Below are 18794 nucleotides of genomic sequence, written 5' to 3' on the forward strand. Positions count from 1 at the left end.
TCACCTTAAACTGGTTTAGTGCTTGTTTCTCTTGTGTGTTCTCTGTTTGCCTGTTGTTTTTGCTTTTAGATTTTTTTATGGTCTTTTATGTTTTAATTGAGGTTTTTTTTATTGCTTTTTTTTCCTTCCGCCTCGTTGATTGTATGTTTTTATTGCCTTTGTTTTTTGAATGTTATGCATGTTTTTATGGTCTTTTTGTATTTGTATTTCTGTGAAAGGTGCCATACTAAATACATGTATTATTATTGTTATTATTTTAAAAATAAAAAGATGGATCTTGACCTAAATGATCATAATAAACAATCAAATCTAATCTTGAAACAGATTTATAACATATACTGTAGTTCATCAATCTAAATATTACTTTAGCCAAATAACGAGCCTTATTGTAAAAGAAACAAATAAAAAAGCATCTTACTGTAAGAAGTAATCCTATGGTATGGTTGGAGGTCTAGTTTATGGCTTTTTCAAAAGTAATAAATATTTAGCCCTATTTTAAAACAAAGCAGCAACTTGTAAATCAACCAAAATCAAGTGCAGTTCAAGACAAACATGTTGCAACAGTAGAGAGTCGGATGTCCTAATCACACACTATCAAACAGCCTGTAGCTACTTTGGCAGAAGATTAAAAAAAAGAGTTCCTCTATTAAGGCTGGTGCTAGTAATAACAATAATGAAGAAGTAACTGTTGTAATAACGGAAGATGATTAGGGCAACTGAGTTCTGACTTTTTTCTCAGAATGCTGAGATTAAAGTCAGAATTCTTTAAACTCAGAATTCTGAGAAAAAAAGTCAGAACTCACTTTTTTTTTTCCACAGTGGCCCTAATCATCTTCCGTAGGTACAACCAGCTTGTGTCATTTATCAAGACATGAAGATCTAGAGATTGTAGTAGTCCCACAAGTAGTCCCCACTGTTTCTCTGCATTGTGCTAATACGCTCTTTTCCTCTATTCGGTCATTCGTCACCCCTCCATCTCTTTGTCCCTCCCCCCTCACCAGTCTGCAGATGTCCTTGGCTTCCTCAGCAAACTTGTCGGAGTACTCCTCCTGGTCCTCTCGCACTCGTCTGTCCACTTCCTCCCGCTTGACGCGTTCCTTGCGCTTGCGGAAGGGCGACTGGCCTTGGATCATCTCGAAGATGAGGCAGCCCAGACCCCACCAGTCCGGGCTGAAGGTGTAGCTCTCGTTCTGGATCACCTCGGGAGCTGGAGGAGGCGGGGATGGAGGGGGGGAGAGGGGCCAAACAAGCAGAGGGGGTTTGAAGATCATGAAGATGTCAAGAGTGGGGGTAGAAATTTCAGTGAATTTAAGCGAGATGATGAAGATGATGTGAATTCCTACCCATGTATCCAACTGTGCCCACTCTCCCTCGTATCGTCTCTCCTTCAGGGATTTGAACGGCAAGGCCCAGGTCTGAAATTCGGATGTGTCCTGAAAGTTAACAGACTTCATTAAGATCATGTTAAACATTTAGGAAAGGTTACAACAACTTTTTTATCCATACTGACTCACAGAGGAATAACAGATCAACAAAAAACCAGTAAGTGTAAAAGGTCAAAACCATGGCAACCTGACAATAGCCACACTGCTAGAAAATTATCTTTTTTCTTTTTTTTTTAGGAGAGAGGTATCAAGAAAAAAGTAAGAGCTAAAGCAACTCCTTTATTTCAAGATAAGACTGTGAGGAGACAGCATGGTGTTAAAAATGTGAAGACATGACAGATACACTGGACTATTTACATGCTGTCCATTTATCTCTCCATCTAAATATGTGTGTCTACATGTTACTCCACACACACACACACACACACACACACACACACACATACACACATACACACACACACACACACACACACACACACACACACACACACACACACACACACACACACCTGACCTGAACAGTAAGAAGTAAAGTGAGCTGGGACATACCGCGATCATCCAGAAGAATGTTTTCAGGTTTCAAATCCCTAAAAAAACCAAAAGACAAAAAAAGAGTGTCATATATTTTGATATTATTCTCCTTTAAAAATAGAACTCACATCTGAGAACAAGGATGTAACAATAAAATCCTGGATAAATATTTGTTTTCTTTATTTGCTTGTCATTTTGTCAGCGTTTCATTTGTCTTTTATTGCCCCGTGTGTTTTCTCTTCTGCAATCTTTCATGTGCTAATAAATGGCTTATCTGCACACATATCTTTACTTGCATTGTATTGTGCTGAGCTGTTATTAACAGTGTTGCAATAGAACTTCCTGGCTCATACAGTCTGTGTCATTTAGATATTGTCATACTATCTTACCTTATTTCAACTCTCTTTTACCTGTGCTAATCGCTGCATTAACATTTTATCTTGAAAAGGCTTTTTCTAACTTCCTGAAAGAAGCAAAACGCTAAAAAGGTATGTTATCCACTGTGCTACAACGGCCGTGAAATTGACTAATGCCAAAGTCCAGCACGGTGCCAACAGTGAAGTTTACTGTAACGCATGCAGAGATAAAGGAACGCTGCCTGTGTTTATGCGAGCGTATGGGCCATGTGAATGAGGGTGTGTGTGTGTCTTCTAAGAGCATCAGTGTTTATAGTAGCATTACTCTGAGGCGCCGCCGAGTGTGACAGGTGCATTACACCTCAGTGAAATCGGTACGCCATTAATCTGGTGGCACTTCATCTATCTGGGACTGGGAATCAGGACTTTTCTACTTGACATTTCTCTTTCTCACGGAACGTTTTTCTTATTGACGCCACATTTAAGAAAAAGAGGTAAACATAGAGTTAAATATCTCGATTACTGATTAGGTTTGTCAATTAAGAAAAAAAGAATGGTCAAAATCAAAAGCAGGAAGTTCAAAATCCTCCATCCTACATTTCCCATGATGCAACTGGATAGCATCTCTCTCATTTAGACCCTCCCCTGCTTGGTTAAAAAGCTCCGTCTTTGTAATTCTACACCCCTTAGTTCAAAAAATGTCACGTCTGGAGCCTAATTGGAAGTGGCTGATTAAAATCGCTGTGACATCATCGGATATTTTCTCAGGCTTTAAGAGAGCTTACTCACAGCCACAGAGGACATTGGACCGCTGGGTTTCAGTACGAGTTGAAATAGTGTTAAAAATCAGTGGCATGCCCCTTTAAATGCCAGAACGTTTATTCTCATGAATAACAGATTATATAATGTGGTTCAAGGCTGTGTAAACCTCAAAACATTTGTCCTCCCTACGCTCCCTTAGGCATGATGCTGTCCTAACATGCGTACACAAATCTTCACAAGATACAAAAAAAGATATAAGTATCTGAGTCCTCCTAACCCCCCCACCCTCCCGGGAACATTCCTGACCCGCCCCGACGTGACCTAACCTGTAGACTATCCTCTCGCGGTGCAGGTCCTCGAGGCCACAGCAGATTTCGGCAGCGTAGAAGATGGCCCTCTGCTCGTCGAAGCCCGAGTTGCCCATGTTGTAGATGTGGAATTTTAAGTCACCACCGTTCATTATGGTCAACACCAGGCACAGCGCATCCTTGGTCTCGTAGGCATATGCTAAACTAACCTGGAAAAGGAGGAAGGGGGAGGAAGGGGGGAAGGGGAGGGGGAGGGGGAGGGCAAAATCGAGGACGTGTTGAGGAGGGAGGAGAGGGAGCAGTCGAGAAGAAAGGAGTTGGTGAATAAAAGAAGGGAGGAAGAGGAGGAGGAGGAGAAAGAGGGTGGTCAGAGACAGGGTGGCGAGAGGAGCAGTGATAGTTTTATGTGGTTTATCTGGTGCGCCCTAAATAATCATCCATTACCTCCTCCCCCCCCACCCCCGATGAGATGGATGGAATGTACACAGAGAGGAACACCGAAAGAGACATTTAACAGATATGGAAAAAACCCCATGAGTTTCTTCTTCACTGCTGAATCCTGCATAGTGTTCCTTCTCTCTAATCCCACCATCTATCTCTCTTTTCCTCTTCTTCACCCCCCCCCCCCCCCCCGTGGGTCAGTGACACGCAGGGTACAGTGTGTGTGTGCCTGAACCGTTGTGTACAAGCAGGATGTTGCTGCCAACAGGAGGAATCCCATCTGCTGCGGACTGTGTAGTCAAGAGACGGACCGCGAGAGGGGATGGGAAAATTCTTATGTGATCTCAAGTGAGCATCACACACACGCATGCACGATCACACACACACACACACACACACACACACACACATACCGAAACAAAGACATGAAAACACACCACGAGCCAAAGAAAACAGGCAAAAAAATCCTTGCTTATTCATTAGCAATGGACGCTCATGTATTGATCTTGGCACAGTGCGCCAGGCTTGGTGTCCGTGATTTCCTCAAAATATATATAAAACACTATTTTTTTTTAAAAAAACACCAAAAAAAAGCTTGAAATTCAAGTGTTTTCAACCGTTGCGTCAAAATTTCCACCGATGCTTGACATCTTTGCCAACGCAATACGAGGAAAACAAGAAACCAGAAAACCCAAGGCAACCTTTCTTACTGGAAATGACTTTACTCTGAAAGGAGGTGAATCATGACGTGCATAACATCCGCTCTGCCTCCCTCTGGATTTCATCTTGTCAGGTAACACACAGACAGAGCAGTAAGTTAAAGTCAGGGCTGTTCGCTCATGTTTTGATTTGCTATTTGTATCAGACTTAAATCACTATTTTAAGAAGAATAAAAAGGCTTAAATGTCTTATTTGAGTATGGTTGTTTTGGGGGGTTTAAATGGAAAATTGCATCAATACAAATGAAACAAGAAGTCTGACTTGTTACTTCCTTTTTTTTTTTAAACAAGTTGGCACCAGAATCTAAAAACATTCAATTGATAGCCAGCCAAAGTCTACAACAGAGTGAGGTGGCGCATACCTCAGTCTCGTCTCACCTGCTAGAAATGCTACATTCTGCCCTACACACACACACACACACACACACCCAAATACGCTGTTAAATGTAAAAACATAAGCTAACAGTATGTATTGACTAATAGTATGCGCTGATCAAAAAAAAAAGGTAAAGAAGAATAGCGAGAGAGAGAAATGAGGGGTTTGAGAGAGCACTTGACTCTTCTCCTTGCTACTGCTGTTTGGTCAGTGTTGCTAGGCAACAGAGCTGCTCTCGTAGGTAGAGAGGCACATGAAGAGTCATCAGTTCTGCCTGCAGCACAGAGAACGAACACACACACACACACACACACACACAGAATCATGTGCCAATCCCAGGTGACAAGAGCTGTAAGTCTGAGGTTCTGTAACAAGCCCACTCCAGCCTCTGCTTGTGTGTGTGTGTGTGTGTGTGTGTGTGTGTGTGTGTGTGTGTGTGCGCGCGCGCCCATGCTTTTGCCATGACTCACTCAAAAACAAGGACGCGCGCAACATAGCTCACGCTCTGCATCAGAAAAAAACCGTCTAATCCGATCCATCTAGTGCAACTCGAACACACAACCATTAGCTTCAAAAACGGAGAACATGGAGAAGCTCTGCCGCTTCGCAGTCCAGCGAGCCGCACCACAGATCAATATCACTCCGCACTCAGGCCAGAAATGAACGTGCGCATCTCTTCAGCCACTCCTCCTCTACCATGTTCCGAGAGAATTTCAAACGACCACTGGCTGTCATTTTCTCATCTTTGGAACAATCGGTTTTTTTTGGGGGGGGGGGACAAAACGCTGAGCCAAAGCTAAGTTTTCTTTTCCTGCCCAAGCACCTGAGATGCTTAGTGCGTACTGCGTACTTGGACGAAATGGAAAGACAAGCACACACACATAGCTACTTTTTCCAACTGCGTTTGAGTCTTGATGTCAACAAGCGGGATTCAGATTTAAGCATTTCCATTTTTTATGTACTGGGGGGGGGGGGGTGTCGAGAGCGTGGAGGAAGAAAAAATAAAATAAAATACAGAGCAAAATGCATCACAGTGAGAGGTGAAATGAGTTCAAACGGATCATGGTTTAATTTAACTGACACACGTCCTGTATGTTTGATTTAGACCCAATGAACATTATACATGTCTCCTTTTTCAGGTGTGTTCCTATAATGTATCACCTTCCATGTTAATGATCTGTCAGGTGTAGATTTAGAGCTGTAGACGCGGCGCAGCATGGGATGAAATGAAAGGCTAGGTGACTCCCTGAAAAAGCGTTGGAGCTTGGCATTGAGAGCGCCGGCCAAAAAAAAAAAAAAAAAAAAAAAAACACCGCTTACTCATGACTACGGCTCAATTTATAGAAATTCTCCATAGGAAAATCAGCCAAAAGCAACGCCACCATTAAGAGTTTGAGGCATGGTGGTAAGGTGGCAGGGTAATGATTTTTTTTTTTTTTTTTTTTTTTGGCTGGCACACACACGCTCAGAGCTCGGACACTGTGCTACTTTCTTCTATGTGCTGTTGCTCTGTTATGAAATGCGATTTGTGCTTAAACTGCAGTGATGTATGAGTGTTTCCTAATAACGGAGGCGGCGAGCTAACCGTGATGTTCTTTATAAACGGTTGTACATTCCTCTGAAGAAAACCTCGATCTATGTTCCTTGACTTAGCTGCTCTGATATGCACCTTCTTTAGAATTTCCACTCATGATGGGGTTCACTATTTTTCAAGTCAAGTGCCCAAATCAACGCTGAAATAGTTTCCTGTCGTAATCATTCTTCCTGCTCACAAAGAAGCACTTTCAATCTAAGTGCACAAACTTTAAAAAATTAAATGAATATACTTCCACCAGCTCAACAGGGGGAAACAAAAAAAGGAAGCCTCATATTATCTTAAGATAAACTTTTAAGTGTATTTTATGCTTCTTGACTGTGAGGACACACTGTGGATTTTGGCTTCCATCACTTACACTGAAAGCTATTATTTGAAGGGGGATCTTTAAATAGCCAGTATGAACAGGAGGTACGATTACAGAGAGGAAAAACCTCTTTCACTGTTTATAAGGACACCTGACTGTTGTTGGAAGACAGATTTGAAAAATTGTGATCTTGACCTTTAAAAGGAAGAGGTTTCATTTTAAAGTAACATACACTCTTAAAGAGATCTATTCTGAACTCAAGCTGAAACACAACAATGAAATCAGACAGTTAAAAAGTGTATGATCAGGCAACATGTTAACATCACTGCAACAGAAACAGAGAAAAATTTCAGGAGCATGACAGAAACAGATTTCAATCACTTTTTTAAAAAAAAAACATCACATGATGATTCAAATCTGACAGCTTGCTTCAAATGAAATCAAACTTGGCATGTTGGCAAAAAATTGGCACCAGAATGAAGCAGTGGTTGTTGCTTTTAAAACTGCAGCAGTGGTTCTACGGTCCCACAGCGCGCCAGTCACCTGCAGCTGGTCAATAATGTCACGTGACCCAATTTGTTTCCACTTCCTCCCGTCGTGTTTCTTTCCACTGAGAGTCGGGAGCTCGTCCACCTGGCGCGGACGTCATTAAAACAAACACAACTGGCAGTGGCGGCGGCCGTCTTTAACAGCTGATCGACCGCCTCTGCAAACACGCCAATTGGATTTCATTTGGAGCAGCCGACGACGTTTTTCACACACACACACACACACACACTCATACGCACACACACACACAACAAGCATAATTCAGTTGAAAAGTTGAATAAGAAAAAGGTAGTACTTACTACAAAACTACTGTTAACTTTTTCTAAAATGCGTTTTTCGTTTAGTGCCATTGCTTCACCTTTTCTTTTCTTCACTCGTTTCTTTTCCAGCTTTTTACAGGCGTACATCTTACCGGTGGCACGTACTTGGCAGGCACAAACCTGGAAAAACAAGCAGTAAGGAAACATGATCACACACACACACATGCACACACATACACATACACACACATTTAAAATTAAAATTAAAAAAAAAATCTCTTTAAAAGTAGAACTAATGGAAGCTAATATGTCACACCACAGATTTCTCCACCTAACATGAGCGGAGTGGACAGTAAACAGCGCCGTGTTAACTAAGCGTGTACCAACTGCTACATAACGCTGGCTCTCTATCCAGCATAAAAACTTTTAATTGACAAAACAACACAATAAACTGTTATGTGGAGAGTTTCAGATTTATTGCTGTGACACTCACCTCGCCAAATCCACCTTTTCCTAGTACTCTATAATGTCTGAAGGTATTTTTGGTTACTGGTTGCCTGCAGAGATGGAAAGAAGAAAAAAGAGAAAGAGAAGAGACAAAACCAGTAAGAGAGGTATGAAAGAAGTGATGGGTTATGTCATTCTCTCAGACAGAGTAATGCTCCGATACATTATTAATCTGCCCTGATGACTGCTGTTTCCACCCCGCTTCGGTTGCCAGCCATTATGCAAAGCGTCATCAATTATTCAGCGCTCGTGCACAAAACTCCAGCAGCACCTTTGTGTTTGGGTGCAAACAGCTCTCCTGCTACTGGTCTGTATATACTGTATACTGTCATGTTTGTTTTCTTTTCTATTTCCTGTAAGCATTTATTTTGCCATTTATTAACACATGGTTGCCCTTTTATTTAAATTTAAGTCATGTATGTGTGTGTGTGTTTTTCCCTGTAGTGATGATGATCACTATGACAACAACAAAGGAAAAAGTGTGGACATGAACTGCTAGTTTAAAAAAGACAATTGTAAATAATGAGTAATAGTAATAATAATTAACTTTAGTTATAGAGTAGAGTTTTTTATATAAGGGATGTAGCTCAAAAGTTTATAGAGTAAATCAAAAACACAATAAAACAACAGCAAATATTCACAAAATATAAATATAAAAAAATATAAAAAAATATAAAAAAAAGTATAAGTAATAATAAGTATAAAGTATAAGTATAAAAATAATAAATTCGACAATTTGTAAAAAATAGAATATTATTAAAAAATGACACTAATTAAAAACCAGATAAAATAAAGACACCATCAGCTGTCATATGCTTGTTCACAGTTCTCTTACAGCTTTTTTCATTATTCCATAATAAATATGATTCATTATATTTATACACTTACATTAAATAAAGGAGTGGAATGAAATGAGATTTAACTGCTCCCAATAAAAGCGTGTACAATCCCAGATGTCATTTTTATGTTAGTAAAATAAAAACACTTTAGCATGCTCGCATCACTATGGTACTCACCTCTCCAACCATTTCCACTGCAGGAAGCGAGAGAAGTACATGGACTCATGGTAGGAGGAAAATGGAGCTCCACTCAGATAATCACGAACTATTCTGGAGGGAGAGATGAAGAAAGAGAGATTTTAATATGTACAAGTAACATGTAGAGGGTAAAAAAAAAAAGACTTTTTGCCAAATCTTCTAGACAGACAAACAGCTGGTTCATCTCCCCCTGGAGAGCTGTAACCACTTTTAACATTACAATGACTAAAAAAATACTAAAAAAAAACAAACAAACATCCTCTGTATCTGACTTGTATGTGCATGTTTGGGTGTGTTAGTGTGTGTGTGTGTGTGTGTGTGTGTGTGTGTGTGCATGTGTGTGTTAACGCTCTGCCAGCTGTGTCACGGTTCAAAGCAGTTCTCAATGGAAAAGAAGGAAAAGGCCTCTGTGTCGATACACCGACGCTAAGAATGAAAAATGCCTTTGAACAGAGACATTCCGCTGCACTCCACCAGGAAACAGGGGGATTTGGGGGGGAAACTGTTTTTTTTTTTTTTTTTTTGACTGAGCAGGAGGTTGAGCGGAACATCTAAATCTCACTTTGCCCGTCACGTGAATGTGTGTTGTGTGTGTGTGTGTGTGTGTGTGTGTGTGTGTGTGTGTCAGTCAGAGTCACACACAGACACAGACAATAAAAACTTCATCGAAATACAGTTTTGTGTGCAAAGGAGAATGGGTGGACCGTGGGAGAGGGGGGGGGGGTATGAAAGGTCAGAGCTTCACAGTCTCCTGTCCGTATGTCAACTGTCAGTCCGCTGAGAGTTGTGAGAACATGACTCTTTGACATGACCCTGGCAGCCTCTCGTGTCCGTGTTCCTTTTCATCTGCTCCGACCGCAGATGTTGACTCAAACGAGCAGGTCTTCTTTAACGATGTCGTGCCAAACAGAAATGAGCTGAAACTGCACCGAGACCAGTTCACATGCCCAGAAAACAACATCAGAGCGCCTTAAAACTCTACTGTCCCTGCCGTCAGCGCTGTCAGCTGATAACAGATTGTAACAGAGAGGAGAACCAGATGACAGAGGAGGAATCTTGGAGATTACAGCATCGCAGCAGTGCTCTCTGCTTCTTTAGGGTCTGCTGTTTGCCCCCTTTTCTCTTCAGTCAAAACATACAGGTCAGCAGGTTTTCATCCCACATCTGGAGGTAAGACTGATTTTATTCCACAAAGCCTTTATGATCACGTGAGCTTCCCATTTAGAGATAAAAATGCTTCTTTTTGCAGACTATGACCACAGATCAAGACTCTTTTACTCCAAAGTTTGGCTTTTTTTCCTATTATACCACTATGCTATTTACTACTATACTATAAGCACACCTGAAGTAGTCTCATACAAGTATTTTACATCTTTTATTATGGTTAAATTGTACTAATTATGTAAAAAACTGATCCAAAGTAATAAAAAGCTGGAAAGTCTGACTTGTTCATTAGTCCATTAATATCTATGACAGACAAAAATAAACATTCACTTTAGTCACAATGCAAAAATACAAAAAATGATAGATCTATATTTTTAAATATTTTGCAAAATGCTGGAGATCATTTCCAAGCTTGTAAAAGAAAAAATGCAAAAAGCCTTATTAAAAGCATGAGGTCAAAGGTCAGTTTTCCCTCATAATGTTCAGTTTTAAACATTAGGCTCAAACCATTAATTCAATAAATGATCCACTTTGTTTACAGGCCTTAAAGTGAGACAGAATCACAGAATTTTCAGTGTGTTTTTATTGCTTCTGTTAAAGGCGTCCATGTTTCTTTCTGTGTAATGCAGCAGCAGCAGCAGCAGCAGCAGCAGCAGCAGCAGCAGTGGACAGACGGAGCCACAGTCCGCAGACTTGACACCAACATGTCAGAAAAGCTTAACCTGATTTATCCAAAACGCACGACTGCTCTGTCATTGGTCTGGTAACGGTGACTATTTTGTGCTCTGTAACCATTATGTGCTCCAGCAGCAGCAGCAGCAGCAGCTTGTGCCAGCCAATAAACACGACTCTGGTACAGAGGCGGCTCCAACCATGGGCATGTAATTAACAGGAGCAGAAGGCCTTAGAGGTCAGCTGCACCGCTCCTCAAACCACAGCACAAAAGTGAAAACTACACCAGTGATGCTTTCTCTATACTGCTGACCAGTGCGCTCGCTACAAAAAACCCCACCATGTTTAACAGATATTTGTCTGGGAGAGTTTCCCTTCACCGTTCTTCTAAATGACATCATCACTAAAGAAGACGAGGAAAGCTACCTGTGGTTACCAACAGCGCTGGGGTTAGGGCTGTTCTTGGCAAAAATATACACGAGAGAGAGGAGAGAGTTTCCACAAGGGGAGCACCCTCCGCTGTGTAAAAGAAAACTGAATTATGTCATCATAGGAACCAGTTACTCTGCACATAAACACTCATCTAGCTGGACAAGATCTCAATTCTATGCAGGGGTAAAAAATCATGTCGCTTAAAAGTCATTAAAATCCCTGCTGCTCTACACTGTAAACTTGTTGTCATTACAGGCTGAACGCTGAATGCTTTCCCTGCATTCTTGTTTTAATTCTCTCCTTAAAGCATGGCCTGTGTGACTAACATTTCACATCCATGTTTGCTCATCAGGTCAGTGAACTTTCACTGTGTGTTACAAGTCCAAACTGTCCCCAGATACTTAAAGAAAAGGGGCTCCAGAAAGGCAGGAACATAGCAGAGCCTCAGACAGACATCACCGGGAGGAGAAATAAACACAGATACACAGTTACAGGAAGGAGAAAAAAAAAGAGAGGGGGGGGGGGGGGTGATTTTGTCAAGATGGGGCGATATATGCTAAAACACCGCGGTACACATGTACTGAGCAGCCTCACTCTACTCTTAGATGACATAACCGTATGTTCCACTGCGGCAGAAGAAAATCCATGAGTGAGCTAATACATTTCTGCTAGTGGGTGTGTGTGGCTCTGCCAAAAAAATCACGTTTCCACGTGCGGCACCACGCTTTCCTACGGGCTTTCCCTCTGCACACACACACACACACACACTCAAAAAACAAGGATGAACCCTGAGTCAAAACACTTAAATCGAAAGAAAAAAAATTGAAGTCGAAGTTTTGCAAACGGGAATATAAATAATAACGATAGTGGAAGGAAGCGGTGATGAGCACACTTGAACAGGAATCCCATTCAAAAACAAGTCGAGTGCTGCTGCGAGGCTTCTGCTAACACAAACATGAGCCTGTGTTGTTCTCTGCGTGTGTGTGTGTGTGTGTGTGTGTATATACACTCTGTTTCTTTGCCCCTCTCTCCTTTAACACTCTCTTTCCATTTCTCCTCACTTTTCCCAATTTCTCCCTCGTTTGTGCTCATTTCATCGCTCTGTGGATCTGTCACTTCCCTCTTTGCTCTGTTTTTGATGACTGGAGTGGATGCTCTGCTGTGGAGTTTGAGTGTTATAATTCTCTCTTTTTCAGTGTGTTTCTCTGCCTCTCTCCGTGCCCTTTTAACCTCAGAGATGTTAAAACAGAAGTGCAGGCAGAAGAGGAAGGAAACAAGGCCAACAGATCATAAAGTGAGATGCCACAGAGAGAAGACAGGTGTGTGTGTGTGTGTGTGTGGTGTTCATCCTCACGTCAACCTCTGATGTTTCCAGTTTCAAAATAAAAGCAGTGATCTTAACCTATATATTCACACACACACACACACACACACACACACACACACACACACACACACACAGACACACACACACAATAGATTTCAAACTATCAGTGTAGATAACTCTCTGGGAAAAGTACATCAGTGTGTCTGCCCTTCATAGTTGCCCTGACCGGCTTCTACATGATATGAGTAATTTACTGTCTGAATCCAACCGCTTTTGAATAAACAAAGTGGAAGCCAGAGTACAGGCTGAGAACATGAGTCTTTTCCCAATCGCGATTCCACACACTTCTTGCTGGAATCCTTGGAGCAGATTCCCGTACTCCCCTGAGAGGTGAATCAGAGGCTGGTGGCAGCGTTTTCCAACCCTGAGTTTGACCTGAGCGGTGTGGCTCAGAGTTTCGGCTTTTACCAGAACTGTGGAAATGTGGGTATGATGTGATCTATTTAGGTCATGTATTTTTCTTTCTCTCGTTTGAGAAGAATTCTTTGTTACGTGACCCCCTGACTAATAAAACGTAACGCCGTGTTATGTCTCCTGCGCTCCTGGATCGCTTTATACACACGATCCAAAAACAGCTTTTTCAAATTAAAATGCTTGTTAAAAGTGCCTCTAACTTCCTGATGTGATGTCAGCACTCCTGATTATCATTTACACCAGCTTTATGAATCTAAATCCAACCTAAATGTACTCACAAAGTCTTAAAGTTGCCTTTTTAAATCATCTCCAACACCACAACTAATTAAATGTGACTTCAGCCAACAAACCAGCACACAGTACAGTTCAGCCATCATTAATCTTTAGCTGCTCACATGGTTTTTCCATCAATACAAACTCATCAAAAGGGAGTGAGCTGAAACCACCGAGGAAATGTAGGAAACACCAACACCGACATATGTATTCATTACGACTCGAGACAAACATGACATTACATTTTAATATCTCATTGAGCTGAAGTCCACACTGAGTTCAATTATTGGGCTAATACAAAGTTAAGTTGTGCAACGTGAAGTAAAGTCTGGGTAATAATTCCCGGTCTGTTTGCTTCTCCTGGCTCTCAGAAGCAGGAAGCAGAAACACCTGCGAGAGTGTGTGTGTGTGTGTGTGTGTGTGTGTGTGTGTGTGTGTGTGTGTGTGTGTGTGTGTGTGTGTGTGCGTTTGTAAAAAAAAAAAAAAAAAAAAAAAAAAAAATCTGCGTTTGTGTGTGAGAGCGTGTGTCTGTAAGGGGGGGGGGGGGGGGGCGGGGGGGGGTTGGAGGAGAGGAGTGGGCACACTGAGGTGGCTGTTGTTTTCATGCCAGCCATCCGGATGCTCTCTCTGCCACGCTGCTCTTTTTCAACCGCCGCTTTTTTTTTTTTTTTCGTCGGGCGAGTTTGTTTGCGTGTTTGTAACGCTGCGCTCCAGGTGCCAGCTGCCTCATCATCGCTGGTGACAGGGCACACTAATCCAAACACACACACACACGCTGTCTGAAGGAACGGGGCGTCTGTGTGGTGCCACTGCACTCTTGACAGCTGAATCGTAAAAAGAAAAACAAATCTATACGCTTCCTACGAACAAGCGTTTCATTAACAGACTGAGTGTAGGAGAGCTGATATCACAACTGATCATAGTCGTGGACATGACAAGATGTGATCCAACTCTGTGTGTGTGTGTGTGTGTGGGGGGGGGGGTGATGGGAGGGGGTGATGAGAGGGGGTGGGGGGGGGGTTGGAGGAGAAGACAGAGGCTTACTTGGTGCAGTCATTGAAGAGCTCCTTACACGGACTCTGCTCCAGCTTCTCCCGGCACCCGGCGACTACCTCCTGCGGTACGTCTGGCAGATGGGCTGCCGACTAGGGGGTTAAAACGGGCAGGAAACAGCGGGTGAGACGCACAGACAGACAGACAGACAGACAGACAGAGTGACAGACAGAGAAGCACAAAAACAAAGTGAGATGTTGATGTCAAATGCCCGCAGACTGTCAAAGCTCAAAAAACCCAACATCCTCCTTTCTGCTTTGTGATCCGGTATGGTTAAACTAGTAGAGCGTGTCAACGTGACAGTGTTCACACCTGATCTGTCTGGTGCAGTCTAAACAAACCCAAGTTCATTTGCTAGTTTGGTCCAGTTTGCATGGATGGGTTACATGCTGTCACCTCTCTTGATACTTGACACTATCATGACAGACATTCAAAAGCTAAAACTAAACAATCCAATTCCTCCTTCTTACAGTACATAACATGATCCATTTCATTTACTGTATGTTTAGATGGGCGTCATCATTGCTGTCATACAGTGTCTACTTAGAGGTTTGACCGATGCGGTTTGTTAACCAAGCAAGAGAGCTCAAATAGGTGTGAACACTCCCCAGTGCTGCTAAGATAAGGGTGTGAAACACAAAAAAAACAAAGAAGCCCATCCCTGTACTGATAACAAAATGACACAAAGCAGCAAAAAGAAAGTTTATTGCACTTGATCATGCATCTGAATGAGACAGACAATGGATTTAACATGCAATTCTGCATTTACAGGCAAATGTAGCAATATCAAAAAGCATTCCTGTAGATTCTCAGGATGTCAGTCTGGCCAATATGAGTCAACTCAATCGAGAGTGTGTGAGTGTGTGTGAGTGTGTGTGTGTGCATGCGTGCGTGCGTCTTACCCCATTATTAAAGTATGTGTCTAAAACATTCAGTCCACAGTCCCTCCTCTTTTCATCAGGAGCTAGTTGGTACATGGCCTGTGAGAAAAACAGAAGTGTGAGTGACAACACAGGCGCAGGAAACCATGCTCATTCAACCATCTTTGATATCACTCCAAATAAGGTCAGAGAGAGACAGAAAGAGAGAGAGAGACAGAGAGACAGAGAGACGGGCACCAGAAGGCAGGGAGGACAGCTGAGAGAGAGAGAGAGAGAGAGAGAGAGAGAGAGAGAGAGAGAAAGAGAGAGAAAGAGAGAGGGTGGATGGGAGGGAGAGGGGGGATTTGATAAGAAACTAGAAAGAGGAAAAATAGAAGTGAGCGTGGGACTGCCAGGCAAATGCCAAGATGTTACCAGTGATAAAAACATCTTAGTCAGGGCGGCACACTGGCTGAACGTGCCTCCTTTTCACGCTTGTTACTTCTGTCGCCGACCAGTGTGACAATTCACCCCGTCACACTGTCACATATTGTGTTTTTTTATGGTCAAATATGGGCCGGGGCAGGGGCGACAGCTTTCTGAGCTGTGTGTTTTGTTTGAAAACAAGCTCGGCAGAGAGGAATGGGGACTGAGCTGAGCTGCGCTACGACGCGTCAAGGCCAGAGACATGAAGACCTACATGCAGCCGGCGGCCCGTGTCCAGCGCTAAAAAAAAAAAAAAAAAAAGGCTCCTCGTTACATTTCTTGCATTTCTGTCAGCCAGTGGGAGAGCATATATGCATCTCCCAGAGCGCGTACGTAAGTGCTTGTCTACCCACCTTGAGAAAGACTAATGTAGGTTCTTATTAAATAAGTATGACCCCCCCCCCACCCCACCCTCCTCCTCCACTCCCCCCACTCCCCTGTTTTTCTTTCTCAAATACCTCCAGGGGCCTAGACACAAGCTTGGGCCTGTGTTTGCCTGCCTCACCCAGGGGACCTGCCTCTGACGTGGGATTGACCTCATGGAGGAGTGCATGGAGGAAGGGGAGGGGTCTGTTCACTGACAGCCCGTCTAAGTCGCTAATCACCCCCACGCCCACCCCACCCACCCCACCCACCCCACCACCCGGTACTACTGCCAAGACCAGGCAGAGGACCAAGTCTTGACTTTTCCTCCCCTTCTCCTCCTCCTCCCCCGTTCCTATTCCTTGTTCTGCAGGCCAATCCCACAGCTCGAGAAGCTCGGAGAGGATGAGAGAGGGTGAGACAGAGGAACGGGGATGGATAGAAAGAAGAACAGGTGTAATGGGTTCGTTCAAAGTCTTACCACAGCATCATGAACTCGATGCAGCGCTTCAGCTCTGGCCTGGTGTCACAGTACTGACGGAATAACAGCCGACCAATGGGTTGCTTCTCACACAGACTGGTGTAGTCCCTGTCTGAGAAGGAGAGAGAGAGAAGAGGAAGAGTCATGCCGGTGTTACACTACACATTTCAATATGGACACCTTTCATTTAGGCATGGATTAATATAAAAAACTGCACCCCAACAACTATATTAAGAGGTTTCTCATTCATAGCATTGGTATCGTCACTGGTATCGCCATTCCTCTCTGCATTAGCACGCCAGCTAACGAGGATGGACTCCAACCTCCCTCGCACCAGGAGACGGAGACATGAGGAGCATTTTAGCTTTTTCCGAAAGACAGATGAGATGAACTCTGAGGTAAGCAGGATTAGTTAAAGATGCTGATGTGAGTGGATCTGAAGCTAGGACAGGAGGTGGATCCTTAAAGCTTCATATATCCTTATTGATGGCAAAAGTAACTACTTTTAGAAACATGCACACAATGTTACAACTTAGGTAGAGTAGACCAACTCTCCACATTTGGGTGAGTTTGCATTAAATTTCTCTACTTGTGAGAAGAGCTACAGTCTAATGCACATGCAGCAATTTGGCTAAACTAGGCTAATCCCATTGGAAAACATACTTTCTATCCGCAGGAATACTATAAATCCTGGGTAAGAGGGGTTTTCTTTTTTTGGAGGGGGGGGGGGTTAAATGTGTGACAATACGCTATAAACAAAAACCCATGGCGTGTACGTGTTCTGTGTTTTCTGTTTTCTGCGTGTGTGTGTGTGTGTGTGTGTGTGTGTCTCTTGTGCAGCTGGCCCCGGCCTATTAGGACTAATGGTGTCCATTTGAGTCATATTTCCTCTGGTACCAAATGAGGAAGAAGACCCAGGACATTTTCCATCACTGGCTGACAGTAAAGACACACACATACATACACAAGATAAACATACAAACAAAAATAGGCCACACACATTCACGGACACATGCCACTTGTGCACAGAGGAAGAAGGAGGAGGAGGAAGAGGAGGAGGAGGGATGCATGGATGAAAATTTCTGAGTGGTGACAGCTACAGGACAACCTCCAACAGTAAATCAAATCTTCACGACAGCCCTCCCCAGCTGCACTGTTTATTACGCACAGCGTTTCTCTCCGCTCACTGCGAGCACGGCGCTCCTCATTCAAAAACTCACTACTTATACGACCACAAAACCAAAGTTATCACTTGGCTGAGCAAACAGCCCAGTGTAGAGATATGATATTTTTTTATTGCTTCCCCCTTCCACTGTGTGACCGTTGTGTTTTAAAAATCCACGGAAACAAAAAGCTCTTTCATGAAGGCTCGCTGAGAGATGGCTAACTGTATTGCATTGTGTGCTCGCCTTCAGACAACGCCTTTCATCTTTGATTCGCCGAGATTCGGCGAGGCTTGCTTTGGCGTTTCCCCTATCAGCTGTGTTCAGCTGAAGAAGGAAAAAAAAGAAAGGAAAAAAAAAAGCCCTCATACTCCAGGAGTTGATAAAGGCAATTCTAGAGGCGCCTGTACAGCATAAAAAATGTTTGAAGCTGTTCATTTGAACTCTGGAGTGTTTCCCCTCCTGTAGTTTGATTCATCTGGCCAGGTGAGAACAATGTGGTTGAAGCTGAGTACGATCAAATAACTGTACCACAATGCCTGTAAATGTGGATCTATCTACGCTCTGTACTTCCATGCAAACAAATGTGTCGACTTCCCTTAAAAAAACCTTGTGTCTGGTCGTCACGGTGCAGGTTACCAACACTGAGTTACTTCTGAGTGCACATGACTTGTTTATGAGCTGCTTTGTTTGCAGCTGGGCATTGTGAACCTAAACAAACCAAATTCAACAAAGTCAATTTTTCCACTGTGGTTGAGAAGAAAATGAACTTTGAATGCTCTCTTAGCTTCAATAGTTAGCGTCTGCTCTCCAGCAACCAAACAGATAGGAGGTAACAGATTCTTGTTGGGCTTATTTTCTGCATAACGCTATACCAGCAGATTTAGAGACACTGGGTCTGCAGTGTCCAG

General features: G+C 42.9%; 1 protein-coding gene across 1 annotated transcript in view; it reads right to left on the reverse strand.

Moving 5' to 3' along the window:
• grk4 (G protein-coupled receptor kinase 4) overlaps positions 1-18794 on the reverse strand; it is a 44252-nt gene that overhangs the window by 5273 nt on the left and 20185 nt on the right. The window contains exons 3-13 of the mRNA XM_053327430.1: positions 16721-16832; positions 16382-16412; positions 15433-15510; positions 14522-14622; positions 9115-9207; positions 8085-8148; positions 7631-7771; positions 3364-3554; positions 1938-1975; positions 1344-1433; positions 999-1207 (exon numbers count right to left, since the gene is read on the reverse strand). Coding sequence (XP_053183405.1) covers positions 999-1207; positions 1344-1433; positions 1938-1975; positions 3364-3554; positions 7631-7771; positions 8085-8148; positions 9115-9207; positions 14522-14622; positions 15433-15510; positions 16382-16412; positions 16721-16832 — 1148 coding nt within the window. The remainder of the gene's footprint in view (positions 1-998; positions 1208-1343; positions 1434-1937; positions 1976-3363; positions 3555-7630; positions 7772-8084; positions 8149-9114; positions 9208-14521; positions 14623-15432; positions 15511-16381; positions 16413-16720; positions 16833-18794) is intronic.

The sequence above is a fragment of the Scomber japonicus genome, chromosome 2 (assembly GCF_027409825.1).
Source record: "Scomber japonicus isolate fScoJap1 chromosome 2, fScoJap1.pri, whole genome shotgun sequence".
NCBI lineage: Eukaryota > Metazoa > Chordata > Actinopteri > Scombriformes > Scombridae > Scomber > Scomber japonicus.